Here is a 21,759-nt window from a genome sequence, read left to right on the forward strand (position 1 = left end):
TGGGGATGAGTTTTCTCACTGGTAAAGGACCAGTCCATGTTCCTTGTAACAGAATACTTGCTGTTATTGCAAGATTGGATGAGAAAACATTGTTGTCTGCTTTTCTCTACCTTGCCTTCCTGTAGATTCTGAAAATGGCAATGGACTTAGTTTAATAGCATTAATACATTACCTTCTATTTCACTGCTTTCCATTCCCGGGACTGTCCAAGCTATTTGTTCCTCTCTCCATTTAATAATGGAGGGCCAGATTTGAAAAGGACATGATCCCAGTCTAATTCCCTAGTCATTACCAACATTTGCTATCGCTACTCCTCAACTACATTTGAGGATTGCCTTGATCCATCCCAAAGTCTCGCTGGTCCAAATGAAAATGGTGCATTCCTAGACACCAACTATGGCTGTCACAGTGGCCATCATACAAATCTTTTTATGTCTACTTCTCCTGAATGGATGGTCATATCATCATGGTGGTTTCAGTAAAGACTTGTGATGTCTAGTTGGTTCTAAACGAAAATGGTGCTGATCTGATGCTGAATATGTCTTCCTTAATAGGCATCTTGGAGATCCTGCTATTGATACATCTCCTGGACAGAAAGTCATATGAGCATTGGATTTTCTCAAGAAGACTTCTTTTGATGTCTTGTTCATCCAAAATGACATGTTTATGTTCAGATGTCCAATATGATCACCAAAGTGGCCATCTTGAAAATCTTGTTATTACTTCTTATGCTTAGTTGGTACAAATGAAAATGGTGCCAGTATGGTCACTATGGCAACCATCTTGAAAATCTTGCTGTTGCTGCTCCCAAATAGTCATATCAAAACGGGTTATCACTAGAAGACTGATAATATGAGATTTAGTTGTTTATGAATTAAATTGGTGATCTTGTATAGCCCGGCCATCATTCAGACATCTTGAAAATCTTCTCATTGCTACTCCTAAATGGAAAGTTATCAAGTTTTCACCAAAAGACTTTTTATGATATGTACATGCAGAGGGTCCAAATTGAAAATGAGCCTCGCAGACATCCAATATGGCTGCCACAACGAACATCCTGTTATTAATTTTCCTGAATGGATAGTCCTATGGACATTGGGTTTTCACTAAATGGTTCCAGTAGCCGTGATGGCTGAGTGGTAAGCATGATGTTATGGTCATTACCTGAAGATTCACATATTGACAAATCACTTTGGTCCTGTAATATTTATCTCTACTGGACAGTGAATATAAGAGCTTATGTAATTTCCTGCTGTCTGTTATCTATCATTCATCAATCCATTACCAACAGTGTATTATCACTACTCTTCTGGAACTACTTGGGGGATGGCCATGAAACTTGACACACATTTATCCCAAGGTCAAGTTGGTCCTGTAAAAATGGAGCCACTCAGACATTTAGTATGGCCATCTCATTGGCCAAAATTAAAATTTTCTCCAGAATGGAATAGCCTATCAGGATAGTGATTTCTCTTAAAGACTTGTTGTGATGTCTATTTGCATGTCTTAAATGAAAAAAGTTCTGGTCTGACGTCCACCATATCGGATAGCTGTTATTATTGTTATCACTACTCCTTCTGAATGAAAAGTCACATTGACATGTAGTTTTCACAAGGAGACTTCTTATATTGTGTAGTTAGTCCATATGAAAATGTTGATGATATAATCCCCATTATGGCTATTCATTTTGGCTAGAAGTGATTCAGTCCCTTTTACTATAGATGCATCTCCGTCATGGGGTAGGTGTTGGGAACAGGATAGGCTGGGGTATATTGATATCAGTAAATTGCTCACCATTCCTGTTATTTTAATGCTAGCAAAGTTATTCATTGCATAATTGTCTAATAGAAAATCTTTTTTGTAAGAGTTCCTGGAGGGAAACTTAAGCCTCATTAGTAATAAATTTATTCTTGAATTACTCAGCTCTAGAAAAACTGGACCAGAATCTGATGATTTATGTTAGAGATATGTTACAGAATTTGTTTTGGTACAGTTGAAAACATAGGTTGTTTGCATTTGAAAATAACATAATATGGTTGAATATCCATCTAATTATAAGTGAGAAATCTTGGCCTGGCTCAAATCTGTATTGATAAAAATTTCAAGCAAGGAATGTTTTACCAAAGCTTTCACCTAAATGCATGGTATGGAATGCTGTTGGCTTGACAGACAGATTTATTCAGCTTATTTGTAGGATTATGTTGATTTCATGAAAATTCATTACAGTTTCTTGGTAAAAAGAAACAGATATATCACTGGATATTTTTTTTAAAATATCCAGATCAGCATTCATTATTTGTCCTACTTATTATTTCTATTATCCATCAGTTCTCTCACTCTCATTGCATATGAGAAGTATTGCAAAATCAAATCTTTGAAGCACAAGTAAATTATAAAAAGTTTAATCCATTTACATATATATTGTGGTGGCTTAGTTTAATCCATTTACATATATATAGTGGTGGCTTAGTTTAATCCATTTACATATATATTGTGGTGTCTTAGTTTAATCCATTTACATATATATTGTGGTGTCTTAGTTTAATCCATTTACATATATATAGTGGTGGCTTAGTTTAATCCATTTACATATATATTGTGGTGTCTTAGTTTAATCCATTTACATATATATAGTGGTGGCTTAGTTTAATCCATTTACATATATATAGTGGTGGCTTAGTTTAATCCATTTACATATATATTGTGGTGGCTTAGTTTAATCCATTTACATATATATATTGTGGTGGCTTAGTTTAATCCATTTACATATATATAGTGGTGGCTTAGTTTAATCCATTTACATATATATAGTGGTGGCTTAGTTTAATCCATTTACATATATATAGTGGTGGCTTAGTTTAATCCATTTACATATATATAGTGGTGGCTTAGTTTAATCCATTTACATATATATAGTGGTGGCTTAGTTTAATCCATTTACATATATATTGTGGTGTCTTAGTTTAATCCATTTACATATATATTGTGGTGTCTTAGTTTAATCCATTTACATATATATAGTGGTGGCTTAGTTTAATCCATTTACATGTATATAGTGGTGGCTTAGTTTAATCCTTTTACATATATATAGTGGTGGCTTAGTTTAATCCATTTACATATATATAGTGGTGGCTTAGTTTAATCCATTTACATATATATTGTGGTGGCTTAGTTTAATCCATTTACATATATATTGTGGTGGCTTAGTTTAATCCATTTACATATATATAGTGGTGGCTTAGTTTAATCCATTTACATATATATAGTGGTGGCTTAGTTTAATCCATTTACATATATATTGTGGTGGCTTAGTTTAGTCCATTTACATGTATATAGTGGTGTCTTAGTTTAATCCATTTACATGTATATAGTGGTGGCTTAGTTTAATCCATTTACATGTATATAGTGGTGGCTTAGTTTAATCCTTTTACATATATATAGTGGTGGCTTAGTTTAATCCATTTACATATATATAGTGGTGGTTTAGTTTAATCCATTTACATATATATAGTGGTGGCTTAGTTTAATCCATTTACATATATATAGTGGTGTCTTAGTTTAATCCATTTACATATATATAGTGGTGGCTTAGTTTAATCCATTTACATATATATAGTGGTGGCTTAGTTTAATCCATTTACATATATATAGTGGTGGCTTAGTTTAATCCATTTACATATATATAGTGGTGGCTTAGTTTAATCCATTTACATATATATAGTGGTGGCTTAGTTTAATCCATTTACATGTATATAGTGGTGGCTTAGTTTAATCCATTTACATGTATATAGTGGTGGCTTAGTGCTATCAGAATCTCAGCTGTCTAAATCATGAAACCATGTGATCTAAATATTTTGAATAAATATGGACTTGATTATCCATATGTGCAGTTTTCTAAATCATTATGTCCCCAATAAGTGGGGATTATTAACGATCTACTGCATATAGTTGAAAATATTTTGCTCTCAGGTTTATCTTAAAATTCATATAAAACGCATAAGGCGCATGATACATCATGTTCTGTTGAATCCTTGTCAGACCAGCTGTAACAATAGTCGGCAAAGAAACTACATAATGACCATGCCACCTGTAAACTGTTTGACTTCATTTACCTGTGTATCAGCTTATTGCAAGGCTTACAGTATGGTACCACAACTTACTCAGTTTTGTAGGCGTCCACCCTAGCCTCATCAATATTTACACTGCATCAGTTTATAGACCTGTTGACGTTATTACACGATTACAATCCTGGTGCCAGTATAAGAAAAATGTGTCCTCCACAAAATAAACTCAGATGAAATGCTGAAGTAGTTGTACACCTTTTGAAAAGTCAGACTTTGTAGTGCATGCCATTTTACTGGACGTTTATAAATTTAGACAAAATTTCAGAGTGGTTGTTCATTGATGGAAGGCCAAATTTTGTAGCTGATTATGACTACTCAAAAGGACACCTTACTACATTATTAGATTCATAGGATAATTTGTGGCAAAAACAAGGGTTGTTTATGTTTCACTGCAACATGTGGCATTGTACATGAGACTGCATTAGATCAAAGTCGTCAGCTGGGGAGGACATTTATGTTGTAACAGAACAACAGTGATTCACAACTTCCAAACTGAATGGAACAATGTGGAGTATTCATGATTACTCTACGAAGACTTTGGTGAGTTGGGAAAGTAAAAGTGAAGATTAGCCATTCATAATATCATGTAGAGAGTTAATTGTACATCTATACAAGTGTATTTTTTGTCGTAATATGTTCCATCATCATGTTTTGTTTTTTATTGTCTCACTGGCAAAACACAAGCGAGACATGGGGATAATTTCTCTAGTGCATAGTCATTCTTGTCATCATAGGTGTCAGTTTTGATTTTGCATTTAGCTCGGTTTCTGACACCATTGTATGTAGTCATGAAATTTGGTGTATCTGTTCTGGGGAATGCAATGCAAAAGGTTGCAAGGTAGATCATGGCAACCTACTTTTGACACTCCAACAGTTACCTTAAGTTGTTGCATTTAGCTGATACTTTTACTTAAATTATGAAATTTGATGGGTGTTTTAAAAATTATTAGGAATTCAATATTAATAACCTCAGTGATGTTTTGTTAAGATCAGAGTGATCATCTTTTCTTGTTAGTGATTATGAAAGGCTTTAGGTCAGCTAGTCAGAAGAGCTTATGGGCTGGCCTGGTGTCTTTCATCTAATGAACATTTGTTTTTATGTTTGCACAGCTTTGTTATTGTTACTCATACACTGTAATATGAGGATTGTCAAGAAACTTTGTACTTAAATTCATCCGAAGATCTAGTTGGTCCTAAATGAAAATGAAGAAAACTTCTTCATCCAATATGGCCACTTTGGCCATATTGACAATCTTGTTATCACTACATCTCCTGATTGGATAGTCATATCTTTATGGAGGTTTCATTAGAAGACTCATGATGTCTGCTGGGTTCTAAATGAACAAACATTTGATTCTACAGGTGGTAGGACAAAAGTAGTTTTAAAGGCCATGTACCACACATACCATTTGAAATCTACCACTTTTGACATATAAAAGATTTTAACACACACCCCCAGTAAACTAACAGTATTTTTATGTGTTCTATCCTCACATTACAGAAAAGAGCGGGAACAGGATTACTAAAGATCAGAAACGTTATTGCATAATGTTGTCATACTGTCAATGTTAAACTTACGAATTATCCTTTTGAAGTCAATTGCCTCCACAATTTTTGGCCTATGCACAATGCACTGCTGTTAAATGCTATTGATTAGTTGTCATTACATACTAAGGGAGAAAATTCATGACATCCAGGCAATGTTGCTGTGACAAGGCACTGAAATATCAGATTGATATGCCAAGGTGTAGATTTTTAGACTAAGGATTATTGTTGTTGTTGTGGGGTTTAACGCCATTTTTCAGCACACGATAGGCTATACATGGCGGCCAGTATTAAAGGTGGAGGAAGAACCGGGGAAAACCCCGGAAAGAACCACCGACCCACGAAAGCTACTGGCAAGCTTTCTCAGATACCCATATTGGCTGAATCCAAGACTCGAACCCACGCAGACAGAGGTGAGATGGCAGTGATACATAATGGACAGCGCTTTAGACCACTCGGCCACTCGGGGACCCAGACTAAGGATTAACATATCAGAACCTTCCGTTACTAAGCAAAGATGGGTAAATGATGGCTTTTGAATCTTTGAATAATAATTGACTGACATTTGGAAGAGGTGAGAGTGACCAACCCAAATATGATTTTGGCAGAAATACTTAAGAAAGTGTTTTTGATTATTTTGGTATTTTTTAATTGTTATTGCATCGTTCAGGATGTTTTTAAAGGAATATTTAAGGGCAGCTTGTATATGTAGCTCAGTTCATTTTAAAATACAGAAATGTGTTTTTCTTTTATTTTTTTTTAAGAAAAAACACATTAGAAATATGAAGCTCATGAGTGCATCTTATGTCCAACTGAAAAGTTTCTCCTTGGGGTGAACTTGGTTTGGAGGAGTATTGGAGAGCAGTCAGCAGTCTTAAAACCCAAGCCACATGAAATCTGAAGTTTGAACTTCTTTGCAGGCTGAGCATGGTTGTTTTTTCATTGCCACATTATAATGCTAATACAGAGAAGACCTCTGTTTTTTACAAAATACAAAGTGATTCAAGTGGGAATCTGGATCAGAAAACTAACGAGATTCTGTCAAGTGTGAAACTTGCTAATCACAATGAATGTCATCATTGGTCATCAGTCAGTCAGCAGTGTTGTGAAACTGTCTTTGCAGTGAAGTATGAGAAGTCAGTCAGTAGTGTTGTGAAACTGTCTTTGCAGTGAAGTATGAGAAGTCAGTCAGTAGTGTTGTGAAACCATCTTTGTAGTGAAGTATGAGAAGTCAGTCATAAGTGTTGTGAAACTGTCTTTGTAGTGAAGTATGAGAAGTCAGTGGTGTTGTGAAACTGTCTTTGCAGTGAAGTATGAGAAGTCAGTCAGTAGTGTTGTGAAACTGTCTTTGCAGTGAAGTATGAGAAGTCAGTCAGTAGTGTTGTGAAACTGTCTTTGCAGTGAAGTATGAGAAGTCAGTCAGTGGTGTTGTGAAACTGTCTTTGCAGTGAAGTATGAGAAGTCAGTAGTGTTGTGAAACTGTCTTTGCAGTGAAGTATGAGAAGTCAGTCAGTAGTGTTGTGAAACTGTCTTTGCAGTGAAGTATGAGAAGTCAGTCAGTAGTGTTGTGAAACTGTCTTTGCAGTGAAGTATGAGAAGTCAGTCAGTAGTGTTGTGAAACTGTCTTTGCAGTGAAGTATGAGAAGTCAGTCAGTGGTGTTGTGAAACTGTCTTTGTAGTGAAGTATGAGAAGTCAGTGGTGTTGTGAAACTGTCTTTGCAGTGAAGTATGAGAAGTCAGTCAGTGGTGTTGTGAAACTGTCTTTGCAGTAAGTATGAGAAGTCAGTGGTGTTGTGAAACTGTCTTTGCAGTGAAGTATGAGAAGTCAGTCAGTAGTGTTGTGAAACTGTCTTTGCAGTAAGTATGAGAAGTCAGTAGTGTTGTGAAACTGTCTTTGCAGTGAAGTATGAGAAGTCAGTAGTGTTGTGAAACTGTCTTTGCAGTGAAGTATGAGAAGTCAGTCAGTGGTGTTGTGAAACTGTCTTTGCAGTGAAGTATGAGAAGTCAGTCAGTGGTGTTGTGAAACTGTCTTTGCAGTGAAGTATGAGAAGTCAGTGGTGTTGTGAAACTGTCTTTGCAGTGAAGTATGAGAAGTCAGTCAGTAGTGTTGTGAAACTGTCTTTGCAGTAAGTATGAGAAGTCAGTAGTGTTGTGAAACTGTCTTTGCAGTGAAGTATGAGAAGTCAGTGGTGTTGTGAAACTGTCTTTGCAGTGAAGTATGAGAAGTCAGTCAGTAGTGTTGTGAAACTGTCTTTGCAGTAAGTATGAGAAGTCAGTAGTGTTGTGAAACTGTCTTTGCAGTGAAGTATGAGAAGTCAGTCAGTGGTGTTGTGAAACTGTCTTTGCAGTGAAGTATGAGAAGTCAGTAGTGTTGTGAAACTGTCTTTGCAGTGAAGTATGAGAAGTCAGTCAGTGGTGTTGTGAAACTGTCTTTGCAGTAAGTATGAGAAGTCAGTCAGTAGTGTTGTGAAACTGTCTTTGCAGTGAAGTATGAGAAGTCAGTCATAACATTATCTTAAAGAAACTTGATCATGTTCAAAACTTGCTGCTTTATTATAGTATCAAGAGAATACATATTATGGCAAAAAATACGCTTCTTTTCAATCCCCTCAAAACATGTACAGTTTATACAGATAAAAATGTGCTTGTATAGAATCCAATCTTCAGGTCAAAATTTGTAACTATTGGTTTGATGTCCTGGTTATGTCACATGTATGAATGAAAATGTTGATCTGGTGTCCAATATTGCTTCCATGGCAGCCATCTTGAAAATCTTGTTAATGCACCCCCTCTTGAATAGAAACCCTAACCCTAACCCAAGTGAGCCACTCAGAAATGTTTTGGATTAGTGGAATTATTGTTTAGCATGCAAAACAACCCATGATTTAAAGCAAAACAACATCATTGACCTTCACTTCCTTCAACACCAAGTTTTTATTCAGACGAATGAAGGAGGCAATAGGAGATCTCGGCCCATAGGTACATTTTAAAGAATTCATTATTTATAGATACTTTAAAAATAGCCTGCATATGAACAAGAAAAGGGACTGGATCTTGATGAAAACACTGCAGCTAGTATTGTGATCAGAAACAAAGGAGAGAAGCACATGTCTGGGCCATAATTTGTTGATAATAGAAAGTCAGGTTTTGTACAAATAATCTCTTTGAGAGCTGATCCTTTTTGTAATGGACTAAGAACTATAGAGGCAGTAATATGTTGATGCAATTTATTTTTTTTTGTTGGTCATTTTTTTAAGGATTAGACGTGGGAACACTCATTACTAAAAGCAACACTTGATGCAGAATTAGAACCACATACGATTTTCTCAACATTGAAGCTTGCATCTGTAACTTTCAGTATGAGAGATGTAGGCTTGATTATGAGAATTTTTTTTTATATAAATTTAAAGTCATTGAATATTTACCTTTTAAATTTGTATCATCATTCAGCTGAGTTGTGGCCACTGATTATTTGCTCCACCCACTTTTGTTCCACACAATAATTCCCATAATATTATTGTTGGAATTCAAGAAAATGTTATATGCAGCTCTGAATTGATATAATTTCAGCTGAATGTTGGACCCACATTTTGTATACAGCTTTCTAGTTGATAAGACTACTACATTTGTATCAGCCCATGTTGGCTCCTCGTGTAGGTCACTTTACTTCCAATTATCTTAGCACTAGATAGCCTACTTGTGTGGCTGTGCTTTAAAACACCAAACAGTCCACCTCACCTGAGTTCCATTTCACTTTCATTAGTCTTTCTTTACAAATGTACATACACTATAACACATTTACCCTATCACTATTGTCACCTAGCAATTTACTTGACAAAACTACACTCTCGGCACAATATAGTTCTCCGTCATATATGGTTACCAAACTTTGTGGATGGCTTGTACTTGAGGTACATATAAGGCCTTATCGATTTTGGAGTCAAAATGTCAAAAGTCAAGGTCACTGTCACTGAAAGGATAAAAATGGCTTCTGCACAAAAACTATAGTTCTACATCAAATTATCAGAGCAAGCTTTATGGATGGGTTAAACTTGGGTTAAGGAATAGCATAATTGATTTTGGGGTCAAAAGCTCGAAGATCGATTTCAGTATGACTGAAAGAAGAAAAATGGTTTCCATACATGAGATCTACATCATGTACCTGGACCAAATTTTGTGGCTGACTTGCTCTTTGGGTAATGAAGAAGCCTATCCTTTTGGGGGTCTTAAAATTTGGGTAAAATTATTCATGTTTAACAGAGTTAGGTAGTCCAGCATTTCACAAGCAGTCATCCTTAAAATTTCTAGTTGGACATTAAAATACTAGCATTTGTGATGTACTTCTAACAGTGCTTAGTGTAGACTCGCTGGCATGATACTCAGGGTCTACACTGTTCATTTTTAAATACATGATTGATGTCAAGTGATAAGCTTAGACCCTTATCTTCTGATGCATTATGTTACAGCAGATCTGGGTTGATGTTTATCACAAGTGGTTGAGTGTAATTCATGGGTAAATCATGGTAATCAATGCATTTTTAGTTCTACTGGTCATAGACCCATCCAGATACATTTCGGAGAAACTTCTTTAAAAGTCATGCACAGTGGTTTACAGGGTTCCAGAACAACAGATTCCTGGTTAAATCCTATCTCCTTGCCAATGAAATTCATTCTAATGTAACCATCAGAAGATACTGTTTAAAACAGTACTGTCTGCTTCCATCGGTTGTATCTGCAGAATGCACCTGTATAGTACTTGCTGGTGAGTATGAATGGCACTTGTGTACTTTCACTTAGACAAAACAGGAACTATTGCTCTTTCAAGTTACAGGCCATAATTTATTTGTCCATGGACAAGTAACCTTGCAAAATTTGCTCTTCTGTAAGAAAAAATGTCTGACTCTGATAGTAGGGACAATGGATTTTGGTACTCTTGTGGAATTGCCATTTGATGAAATTAATCTTCTACATAATGAACACAAATCCATCAGTTATCTGCCTTCAGGAAACCTTTTTGAAAGAAAACAGTGGAGGTTAACTTAAAACCTTCACATTTTCAAGAAATAATGCCAGGGCTTTTGGTGGAGTGTCCATCATCATAAATAACAAACTCCTCAGATAAGAATTAATCTCACTATGTAAACCCTTAATCATGCACACTATATCTCCCTCCAGTTAGTTAGATCTTGACTATCTTATGGGCAATTTTAATAGCCACCATACACTTTGCAACTATGAAGATATCAGTGAGATAAAGAAGAGAATAGAGTTCTAGAATACAACCTTTGCCTTTTAATAAGTTGCGTATCTAACTGCATCCTGCCACAGGATCCAGCGTGTCCTTAGATTGGACTATCTGCAGTCCATTAGTTTTATTTGGCTTCTCTTGGGAAATAATGACCACTTTCCAATATACTTAACAAGTAATAGTCCCAAACCTAATAGGCTTGGTCAGAGACATGGACATTGATTATTGCAGACTGGCAAATGTTTCAGTCCCACTGCTATTCAAATTTGACAGCTGACTGAAAGCTACAAGACTATCATGATCAAGCTCATGATGCTTTAGCAGTATCAGATGATACCCATTGTCAACTTTTTAAACACTTACCTGACACATCCCTCATAGGACTGGTAAACATTCTTGAGGAAATTTGGTAAACTAAGGAATTGATATAGTCTTGGTGAGAAGAAACACTGTTACTGGTACCTAAATCTTAAGGACCATGCCTATCCTTCCATTTGTGTGCTATGTCAAATACAAATTGGGGAGCAGATTCGAAGGATTTGTTCCAGCTATACTGGTCTTAGCACGATGAAAACTTGTCTCAATTGTGTATACATCATCTTATAAATCTTACCTGCAATTGCTTGATCCAGTACACAATCAGGGACTTGCACTTTGTGTGCATTTAGGACTTCTTCAGAGGTTTTTTATATTGAGGTAAATGAACCTTCACTTTATTTCAGATGAATGAAACTGGTTTTTCAGGATAGTATCATATTATCTTCAGATCCATCTAATACCACATTGAAAGTGTTTAGGCCCAAATTTCAGTCCACCAAGATTCCATAAGATAATATAAAATATTGTGTAAATCGGCATTTTTATCTTACTTGGCAGACTATATGGAATTGAAAGCTCCATAAACTTTGCAATATTGAAAATGCTTTATTGGAGAGTGCCATCTCTCATACACAGCAAAAATCAGAGATGTTATTTTGCTGGTCACATAATGGACATGTATATCTGACTCGTGCATAAACCCGACTGGTGAAGTTCAACCAGAGTACATACTATGCCAGCATATCCAATTTCACAAACGAGTGTTAAGAGTCAGGCCAGATTGACCTTGTAATTAAGTCAAAGGTCCTTTCTTGCATTTGTGTAATTCACTGTGCTTTTCTTAGAACTGTGATTTGTACTTGTACCAGTAAATTTTGACAATGATTTTGTATTTAGTTACATTCAAGTAAACAAATAGATAAACAGCAGACTGACATTGATTTTATGGTTAGAGTCTTGACTTTGGGCTTTTTAGCTGTGCTGGCTTATGAGCTTGATTTCACAAACAATCATGAATGGATTTTTATTATAATCCATTTTGTGGATGTATTTGAAGGACATTTCCTCCAGGCAGTATTATTTCTAGGCTTATCCAACTTTAGTACATGTATATATCCTTTGCTAAAGACAAGTTGACTGATTTTCTGCCCATGATATCAGGTTCAAGGTCAGTTGCTTTGATGAGAATTTTTTGACCTGCACTTTATAGATACCTAGTGAACATGTTAATTCAGACATATAAGACTTTTTTTTAATTACCAGATTTGCCATGTTGGAGTTTCTCAAGAATTTGAGGGATACTTCAATAATTAGCATTTAAAAAGAAGAAATAATTTTTTCTTAGATTCTTGAAAGTGTATTTCATCCAGCACAGTGTTATTCCCTTTAAGGGATTCTTGTTATAAAAAGAATTTGGATAGGTATGGGGTTTGGTCTCATAAAAGGATAGATATGGCAACAGATTGAAAGACAGTGGCACATAAAGCCTTTTTGTAACTGTGATCTCAGTTTTATGGTTTATACTGTGAGAATAGACATGTACTGGTAGATTTATTCATAGAATATATCTGATTTAAATCACCTTGTACCAGATGGTGCATGTTAGCTTATAGCCCAGTATTTGGATCAATATTTATAATATGAAACTTCCTGGCTATCCCATATTTCAATCTGTTGCAGGGAATGCATGAAGGCTATATAAATGTGCTTCGTGCTGCATGACAGTGATGTGGACATTGATTAACGTCATTGTGATAAAACGGCTTGGAGACATCAAGGACAAACCTTGCATGCAACTCTCAATCTGCTTGTATTAGACTCTAAAACAATATTTTCTTCTGAGTGGAAATGCATTCAAATATTTTCAGCATGGTTGAAGTACAGTGTAAATGCTAGCCCTAAGATCAACTGGAGATACAAATCAATGGGGAACACCTTTTTTTTCTCCATGAGAGCCAATCCTCTGCAGAACCAAAATTGACTAATGAGTTTCATCACTGGTTTCAGGTAGGTACTGTTAGCATTGTGCTGACCTTGCAGCGTTTCTTGTCAGGCATTGGAGAACTTGGAGCTTCCTCAGTTTTTCAAATGCTTCTCAGCTTGTAGCATCAGTGGTTATTGTATGTTGTTTTAATGGTTGTTATTTCTGCCCATGCAGTGACACTTGGATCCATCTGTCTTTCTTAGTTCATGATACTTATTAACACATTTAGTGGATATATTTGAATGGATTACAACCTTTGGTTGCTGTCTAATCCCTGCAGCAATTTTCTCATTTGTTAGGTGGAAATGTTACATCAGTGAAAATTTAGAAGATGTTAAATTGGAACATTTTCTATTCCTTGTTTTTGTTTGTGGGTTTTTTCTCCCTTTTTTTCAGGTATGAATATAGTTTGCTTGATTAAAAATCAAAACATTTTTTCTTGATAAAAATTCTTTAAGTAAAATTACATTGTGACTGTGTATGTATGATGTCTAACCATTCACATAACACTCTACTGTTCTCACCAGAAGACTTGTTATGATATCTGTTTGGTCCTAAATGAGATGGGTTATGTAAACCACATTCCCTCAGAGAGTTCAAGATTTTTGCATGTGATACAACATCATACTCTTTCTTGATGCTGTGAACATCTAAATACTTCTGACAGAATGGAAATCAACACTGTGACTCAACCAGAATGTGTTCCCGTGCCTTTTAAGTGTTTGATCTGTCAGGCTGAAAAAATTCCCTCATAAACTTTTCTTTGTGTGCTTGATAGCAGGGGTCAATGATCATCAACCAGTGTAAATTTGATATATTTGTAATGCTTATTCAGCAATTTTTTATGGACAATTAGTGACAAGGTACTCTTTCCCCAACATTTCAGTTTTTTTATCCTTACATGGAGATGTTTAATTTACAAGGGTGCATAAAGAGTCATGCCAGCCTACACATTAAAAGTGATTATGAATATTCAGCTTAGACTGGTGCAAGAAGATTCACACAAACCTATACATTTGTTAGAAATGATAGACATTCAGTTCACAGAAAACTATACATTTTAAGTGATTAAAGATGGCCCAGACCCTTGCTTTATAAAAGTATCAAGTTGTCAAGTTAAATGCTCGCATGTGATCATCCTTCAGAAATGGCTGTGCTTTACTGTTTATTTTGGCTGCTTTCATTTTTATCTGCATATTTTATCTTTTGTTATACATCACAAACTATTGTTTAATAAATAGCATAAGGATGCTTAAAATCTTTATCATTGGTTACCATATATACTTGCGTATAAGCCGAAAAATTTAGGGAAAAAATAAGGCCTGGAAGAAGGAGGGTCAGCTTATCTGCGGACCAAGGTCCAAGTCTGAAATTTTAAACGCTTTTTTCCCTCGATTTCCAGTATTTATTGTTTCTGTCGATCGCCGAAGATGAGATCACATGCCTAATGATGCCACATGGCTCATAAAATTTGTGCTGTCGTGAAGTGAAACAAATATTTTTTTCAAACATAAGTGGTAGGATAGTGAATGAAAAACATGTTTTAATGTACTTGACGTCTACTTTACAGATGTCCATCCACCAGAAAATGCAGCCATACGTGTTATTTGAGCCATGGTGGTACGTGTATTTTCCAAAAGAACCGCCATATTAGTTATCTCCAGTCAAGTATTTAACCCTCAGCTAATCAGTAATCATTAAACTCTATGGTATCGTACAAATGCACGCTAGCTTATTTCAGTGTAAATATGAAAAGAATCTACGTAAAAAAATAAAAGAATTACGATACTGAAGATATATACGACAAACATTTTCATCAAGAGTAGAAATACATGTACGATAGTCTTAAAGGAATAATAGCGAGAGGCTCCTTAGGGGTTTGTTGCACGCACGCTTAGGAACGGTAAATAACAGGGCAATATACGAGTCAGCGTGAATAATTGTAAAACAACATAATTTGTGGGATTTCTTTGATGTGTTTTAGAAGTAATCGGCAGCCACAGTTTATATACTACTGTTGTTTAGTTGTTTGTAAAGCAAAGTGGTTTCTTAGCGGTAGAATGTTGTACAATAGCTACCATATGCTTAATCTGTGGTAAATGCCTCGGGGATAATAGGTTTGTTTTGTTGCACAATGCCAGTGACTACTAATACATGCCGACTCTCAGATGTATTATTTAATGGTAGTGGACATGGTTTCTGCTCAAAGTTATAAACTGTCACAATACTTGAATAATGTCCACGCTGAAACCAATCATATTTTGTATGGGATATGTTTTGTGCACACAAGACCAATGAAGTAAAAAAGGCCGCAAAGAAAATGAAAACAACACTGGCTGTGATACCAGGAGGTTTAACGTCAGTGTTACAACCTCTTGATGTCTACCTTAACAAACTTTTTAAGGACAAGTTACGAAAGATGTGGGCAGAATGGGTTTGTTCAGGGGCTGTGAAAATGACAAAAGGCGGGAATTTAATGAGGCCGGACATCGATTTGGTCGCCAAGTGGGTAAAAGAAGCATGGGACTCAATTCCATCGGAAATGATTGCAAAATCATTCAGGAAGTGCTGTATCAGCAGTGCCATGGATGGAACAGAGGATGATGCTATATTTCAATCTGACACTGACGAGGAGAGCCAGAAGGAGAACGACACACTATCGGATGACCATGATGACAATGATGACGTATATGATGAAAGCACGCCCGTAACAAAGCCAAGTTTCGTGAACTGTTTGGCGAGTCTGATACAGAGCCAGATTTGAAGGATTCTAAAAGTGATAGAACTTTTATAATTCATGATTTTAGAATGAGGATTAATTAAATTTCCATATAGACTTAACACTTTAGAATTGTTTTTATTTCAACATATAAATTAGCTTTCTTACTTTCATTTTATTTAATAATGTGATTTGCCTAAATAAACGTATTCAGAACTCACTTTGTGCATCTTGTGATGTACCGGTAGTCTAGAAATTATGGGTCGGCTTATACGTGGGTCATGCACTTTAAAACAGTTTTACCAATTCAGTTTGGAGGGGTCGGCTTGTACGCAAAAGGGCTTATACACAAGTATATATGGTAGTTGTCTTGAGGGTTTGTTACCCAACCATCTATGCCCACCTGAAGCACTTTAACAACCTTATTAATTTGAAATTTAGTTAAATAGTCAGGACTTTGAACACATTTTTGTATGTTATCAAGCTAAAAGTATTGAATTTTGATATATTGTCCATTTTTTATATATATTTTCAATTGCTTGAAGTGTAACACAATTACTAATGACATAAGATGCATTGCCTTGTTTTACAAACTACCCTGACCTCACTGTTGCAGTATTTCGCCTTTTATAAACTTGGAGGTTTGGGGTAATCTTGCAATTGTTGTTTTTCCATTTTATTTTTCCATTGGCAGTGAATTGTGGTCAGAAAGGGATATCCTGTGTAACATTTTGGCAGAATTTTTTAAAATCCAGCATGAGCTTATCATCAGACACCACATATTTATAAGGCAGAATTATGGCAGTTACTGCTCATATCCATTTTATTTGATTTACCTGAATGAGTGTAGACTAATCATCTTGATGGACATGGTAGAGTAGTCAGACTCCAAGTCCAGCAGTAAGTACTGTATACCAAAAGAAAAAAATATGGTTAAGGTAGTATACAAAGCTTGTTGCAGGCAAGTTATCAATAGATTGAATAAAGTGACAAGAATTTTTTTGAAACATGCTGAAGAATTATCTTAGATCGTTTTTACATCTTTTCCATTATATATTTTTGTGTACCATTTTGCTGAATCTTCAAATTTAGCTAAATAACACAAAAGCAAATGAACATACATTATCAGGATTTTTAGATTTCCTTATGTATAATAGTATGTATCTCCATGGAATTAACACAGATACACAATGTTCTTTATTATAATTATTATTATTATTATTATTATTACACTTTGCCTCAGGGCAGGGAAACCTTGAATGATGTACTTGCCTGCAATTGAGACTTTAATGAAATTAGAACCGCAAAAATTGGGATTCCTCCCCACCCCATATTATAGGTTTCAGATCCTGCAAGTGACAAAATATAACACTTGCCAGGGGAAAGTTCCAATTTCCCCTGAAAAAGTTCCAATTTCCCCTGGGCAGCTGGACAGACGACAGTAACTAGAGGTGTTGATATCAAACCTGCATTGTGGATGTATCTGGGATTGAATGAGTTTTGTACACAGATATTAGAGTGCTATGACCTACTTTATATTGCTTATTCCGTATTGCTTAAAAATCTTGTCTCGTCTCAAACTGCAATACAGTTTCACCATTTTCCATGAAACTTAAACTGAGGATGAATCATTGGATGATTGCATGTAGGTCACCAAAACTTGCTTTCTTGTGACATGCTGACCTGTTTTCATATCAAAAGCACAAATGAATGTAAATTGAAACAGTGTCAGATTTCTTGATCAGAAATAAATCAAAAAAATAATTTAGTTACTAGGAAAAGGAAAGCAAAGATAATAGCCATAAATACATTTAAACATCACAGAATTTAATCCACTTCAGTGTGAATAGGAATCAATGTTCATGACTGCATCATCATCCATTGTGTGCTGTCCAGCAATGAATATAAAAGAAATCTTTAATTACATGTTGGCTTGACGTAATTTTGATAACAATTGACTTTACACTTGTCAAAGTGATTAATTAATTAATTAAACTGTCTCAAAATGAAAGGTTGTTTTTCCTTTCTCATTAGTTACCTTGAACAAATTTGCAGCTCACTTTGTTTCAGGAAATTCTTGAATATGAGTTGTATAGCATGTCAGATGTTTTCATTACTGCCTATTGAAAGCACCACTGGGTCCAACTATTTGGGTTAATTACATTAAAAAGTCTGCAATCGGTTCATTATAATTTACACACCATTCATATTTGTTTGGAAACAATTATCCATGTTATATTATTGGCAAATAAAGCTTTAAAATTTCAAACCCTCAGTTTAGAAATTACATTGGCAAGGTTGGGAGACAAAGTTTTTATCACAGGTATGAAAGCTCAGTGGACTTTTTTTAACCACATTTGTTGATGGTAAAGGTGGTTAAATTGAATCATTGAGCACATTTGGTTATGAATTACAGGCTAGACTAGAAAAAGACTTCTTAGCATGTCTAGGTTGTCCTAATATAAACTTGTGCTGATCTGATGTCCAATTTGACCACCATAGCAGCCTTCTTAAAATATTGCTATCAATACACCTTCAAATGGAAAGCCATATTGATACGGTGTTTTCACCAGGAGATTAAATGTTATGGCATCTCATTGCTCCTAAATGAAAATGATGTAGATCTGACATTAAGTATGGTTACCATTGCAGCCAGCCTAAAAATCTCATTGTTACTCTTAATGGATGGTCATATTGATATGAAGTTTTAGCAAATGACTTCTAATGATGTCTAGTTGATCCTGAATTAAAATGGTGCCAATTAACATCCATTGTTGTTGCCACATTGATTGTTTGAAAATCTTTTTGTAGCTGAGGAGTATCAGAGATGGTTTTAATGCTCTGCATTCAAAGAAAATAAATTTTATTCTTTCCAGCCAGTAGAGTGTCAGTCCTTTCAAGGGACCTGTATTGGAGATTAAGAACCTTTATGAAACCGTGTGGATGGCATCCACTTAGGGTAATAATGTTTCTTGGTTTGGATTTTGTGTACCTGCTGAAAGTTGCATGCTTTTGTGCTAATAATGATATAATGAATACTACCAACATACCGCACAATGTAGTTTTTGTATGTGACCATCCATGCAGTTCATCTATCAAGTCAGGGACAAAACTTCTTGGTATAAACCTGAATGCACAAAGTTGACAATTGCACATAACTCTTGAACTTGCCACTTTTTGTTGTTGGATAGTAACAAAAGTCCCACCAACCTCTTACTGACTGGTAAGGCTAATAAACTGCAAACTGCTCAGGAAGGATTTTGTTATTTTAATGAGTACTTATACATAGGAACCTCATTTGAAACATATTGCCTCCAGCTTTTCATTAAACAACTTATGGACTGATGGAATAATATGATAAGTAACTAAAATATGATTGTTGCAGTCAAATCCAAAAAATGGATTGCCCATGTTTGTTTCAGATCTGGCTTTTATATAAGATTCGGTGGAGTTAGAGAACCATTCTAACTTTTACTCTTGTACCGCAGACGTGTTAAACTGCCCATATTTTCCATGCAGAATGCTTCCATGATCAACCTGGTGCTGATAGTATTGTCTGGAAATGGCATCAGACCTACAAAAACACTTTTAAGACAAAAGGGATGATAAGCTTCTTTAAATGACAGTCTCAGCATAGAAGTTTAAAAGAGGTTATTCAGATTCCTGGGGAAAAATTTAGCAGGAAAGACAACAATTACATTTATTGTAGATTTTATTTTGTTGATTAGAGTATTTTGTACAACAAGAGAGATGATTGCCATTGCCACTTGAAATTGAAAAAACAAAACAAACCTAAGATTATGTCAGATTGAGAGATCTAAAAAGAAGCCATTGACTTCATGTAGTTTGGAACTGCATTTTGAATTATACTGGAGGTATTTACAGTATAAGTGTACTTTTCAGACTATTTATTTTAGCTGAGCGTAATGTTGACCTTTGCTGCATTAGTCTCAGATTAAACTTCTGTTATATATTATAATTAAATTGAAGATTCCTTTTGAAACGAATTGAATAATTTATGTTAATTTTCATTAGATCTTTAAAATATGTCACAACATGAATGTTATATTTTATGTTCAAAATTTGCTTTTCTATTTGTTTTCCTGGGGTCAGGCTGTAAGCACTGTGTTCAACATGTTGATGGTGCTTGTATTGTTCATATGTCAGTAAACATCCTGTAGCCCCTCTTATTAAACTTAATTAAACTGAGACTTGTCTTTGTTTCATACTGTCTCCTCCATTCTGGATAATTTATTACTCTTGATTTTTATTATGTTTACTGATTAGATACCATAAGGGCTTGTGGGATGGTCTTTCATCTGTAATCCATCTGTTTGTTGTTGACCATTCCATTAGCATGCTTATTATTGCTACTCTAAAACTACTTTGCTATGAAACTTGACACAAACACATTTATTCCATGATTAGTTGGTCCAAAATGAAAGTGATACTGTTCAGACATTCAAGATGGCCTTTACAGTGGCTGATCATGAAAATCTTCATGCTACCCCTTAAAAGGATAGTCATATCAGCATGGGGTTTTTACTGAAGGACACACTGCATACTAATGGTATTGAAAAATGGGAACCAGCCTGGAAATGGGTGAACATAAAAGAGAGTATGTATGGGTTAGGCTGACCAGGATTGGTTAATAATGTTAAGTTATGTTGTAGGAAAAAAGAATCTTTTGAGAGCTTATCCTAGTTGTAAGTGAGAAAAAAAATAGACATTGTTTTATTGATGGAATTTCAGTCCTTTAATAGTCTTGAGTTTGGAACACTCATTACTAAAATTAGCACCAGACTCTTTGGTGCAAAATTGAAAGCACGTTTCAAATATGTGTAGGTCCAGAAAATGCAACGGCTTATATCCTTTCCTCAGCACAGAAGCTGACATCCAGGCTTCATCTATACTGATAAATATAGGTTTGATCATGAGCACTCAAAAATTTTAAGTTATTGAATTTTTAATATCATGGTGTTTGCATAGGTTTACTATGGGAACACAATTAGTACTGTGAGTCCTGAAAGACTTACAATGTCTAGTTGTCCCTAAATGAAAATGCTGCAGATTTGAGGTCAGTTATGGTTGCCACATTGGAGTTTGTGAAAATATTGTTATTACTATTCTTTTCCTCCAGAATGTAAATGTGCTGATATGATGTTTAGATGTCTGCCACAGTGGCAAGTTTAAGAATATAGATATCACTACTTAAATGGATGAATGGCATACAAACTACTTTGACTCAGAAGTGGTTTGTACTGGGTATAGACATGCACAGGTTGGCTGCATTGTTATGTCTCTTTGAAAGGTATTTCACTTCCATTGCCTTGGTACTTGATAATATTTCATGGTCGGTTGTGCTAGGCTGCTAGCTCAGTTGGTAGACCATATTATCCAGTCATCACTGGTTTTGATACCAGCCCAGATTAGCTGCCTTGGGAAAGTCGCTTGGCTCTTATTTTATTGACATGATGTAGGCAAGAAAGTATTGAAAAATACCTACATTAAGTCTTTTATGTGCATATGTGCATTTAAACTTCAATGAGTCAACCTGTCAGTCACACTGTCCCCCAGTTCCTTAGGTTGCATTGTACACTAGCTGCCCAAAAAGATCGAAGTTTTTACTTATGTTTGTGCTGAGGATTCTACTAATCACTGATGATAGCCACCTTGGTGTTTAAAGTGCATGTGTGCAGCATTGGTCTACCCATTTTAGGCTAAAGTTTTCTTGTCAAAAACAATTCAAAAGCATTCATCTATCCTGTATGGCTGTTGGCAAAATCAACATTCAGCAGTATTCTACCCTTCCTTTCAATAG

General features: G+C 35.4%; 1 protein-coding gene across 3 annotated transcripts in view; it reads left to right on the plus strand.

The window, feature by feature from the left end:
• LOC149784828 (MOB kinase activator 2-like) overlaps positions 1 to 21,759 on the plus strand; it is a 135,395-nt gene that overhangs the window by 47,585 nt on the left and 66,051 nt on the right. Inside the window, exon 1 of one of the 3 annotated variants that reach the window (XM_089978387.1) lies at positions 4,549 to 4,664. The exons of 1 other annotated variant lie outside the window; for it this stretch is intronic. In XM_089978387.1, the coding sequence (XP_089834513.1) occupies positions 4,621 to 4,664 (44 nt within the window). In that variant the 5' untranslated portion in view covers positions 4,549 to 4,620. Of the gene's footprint in view, positions 1 to 4,548; positions 4,665 to 12,966; positions 13,243 to 21,759 lie in introns of those variants that run through there. One more of the 3 variants, XM_089978389.1, reaches the window with a different exon arrangement.

The sequence above is a fragment of the Sinohyriopsis cumingii genome, chromosome 13 (assembly GCF_028554795.1).
Source record: "Sinohyriopsis cumingii isolate HCF-2022 chromosome 13, ASM2855479v2, whole genome shotgun sequence".
In the NCBI taxonomy this organism is placed as follows: domain Eukaryota; kingdom Metazoa; phylum Mollusca; class Bivalvia; order Unionida; family Unionidae; genus Sinohyriopsis; species Sinohyriopsis cumingii.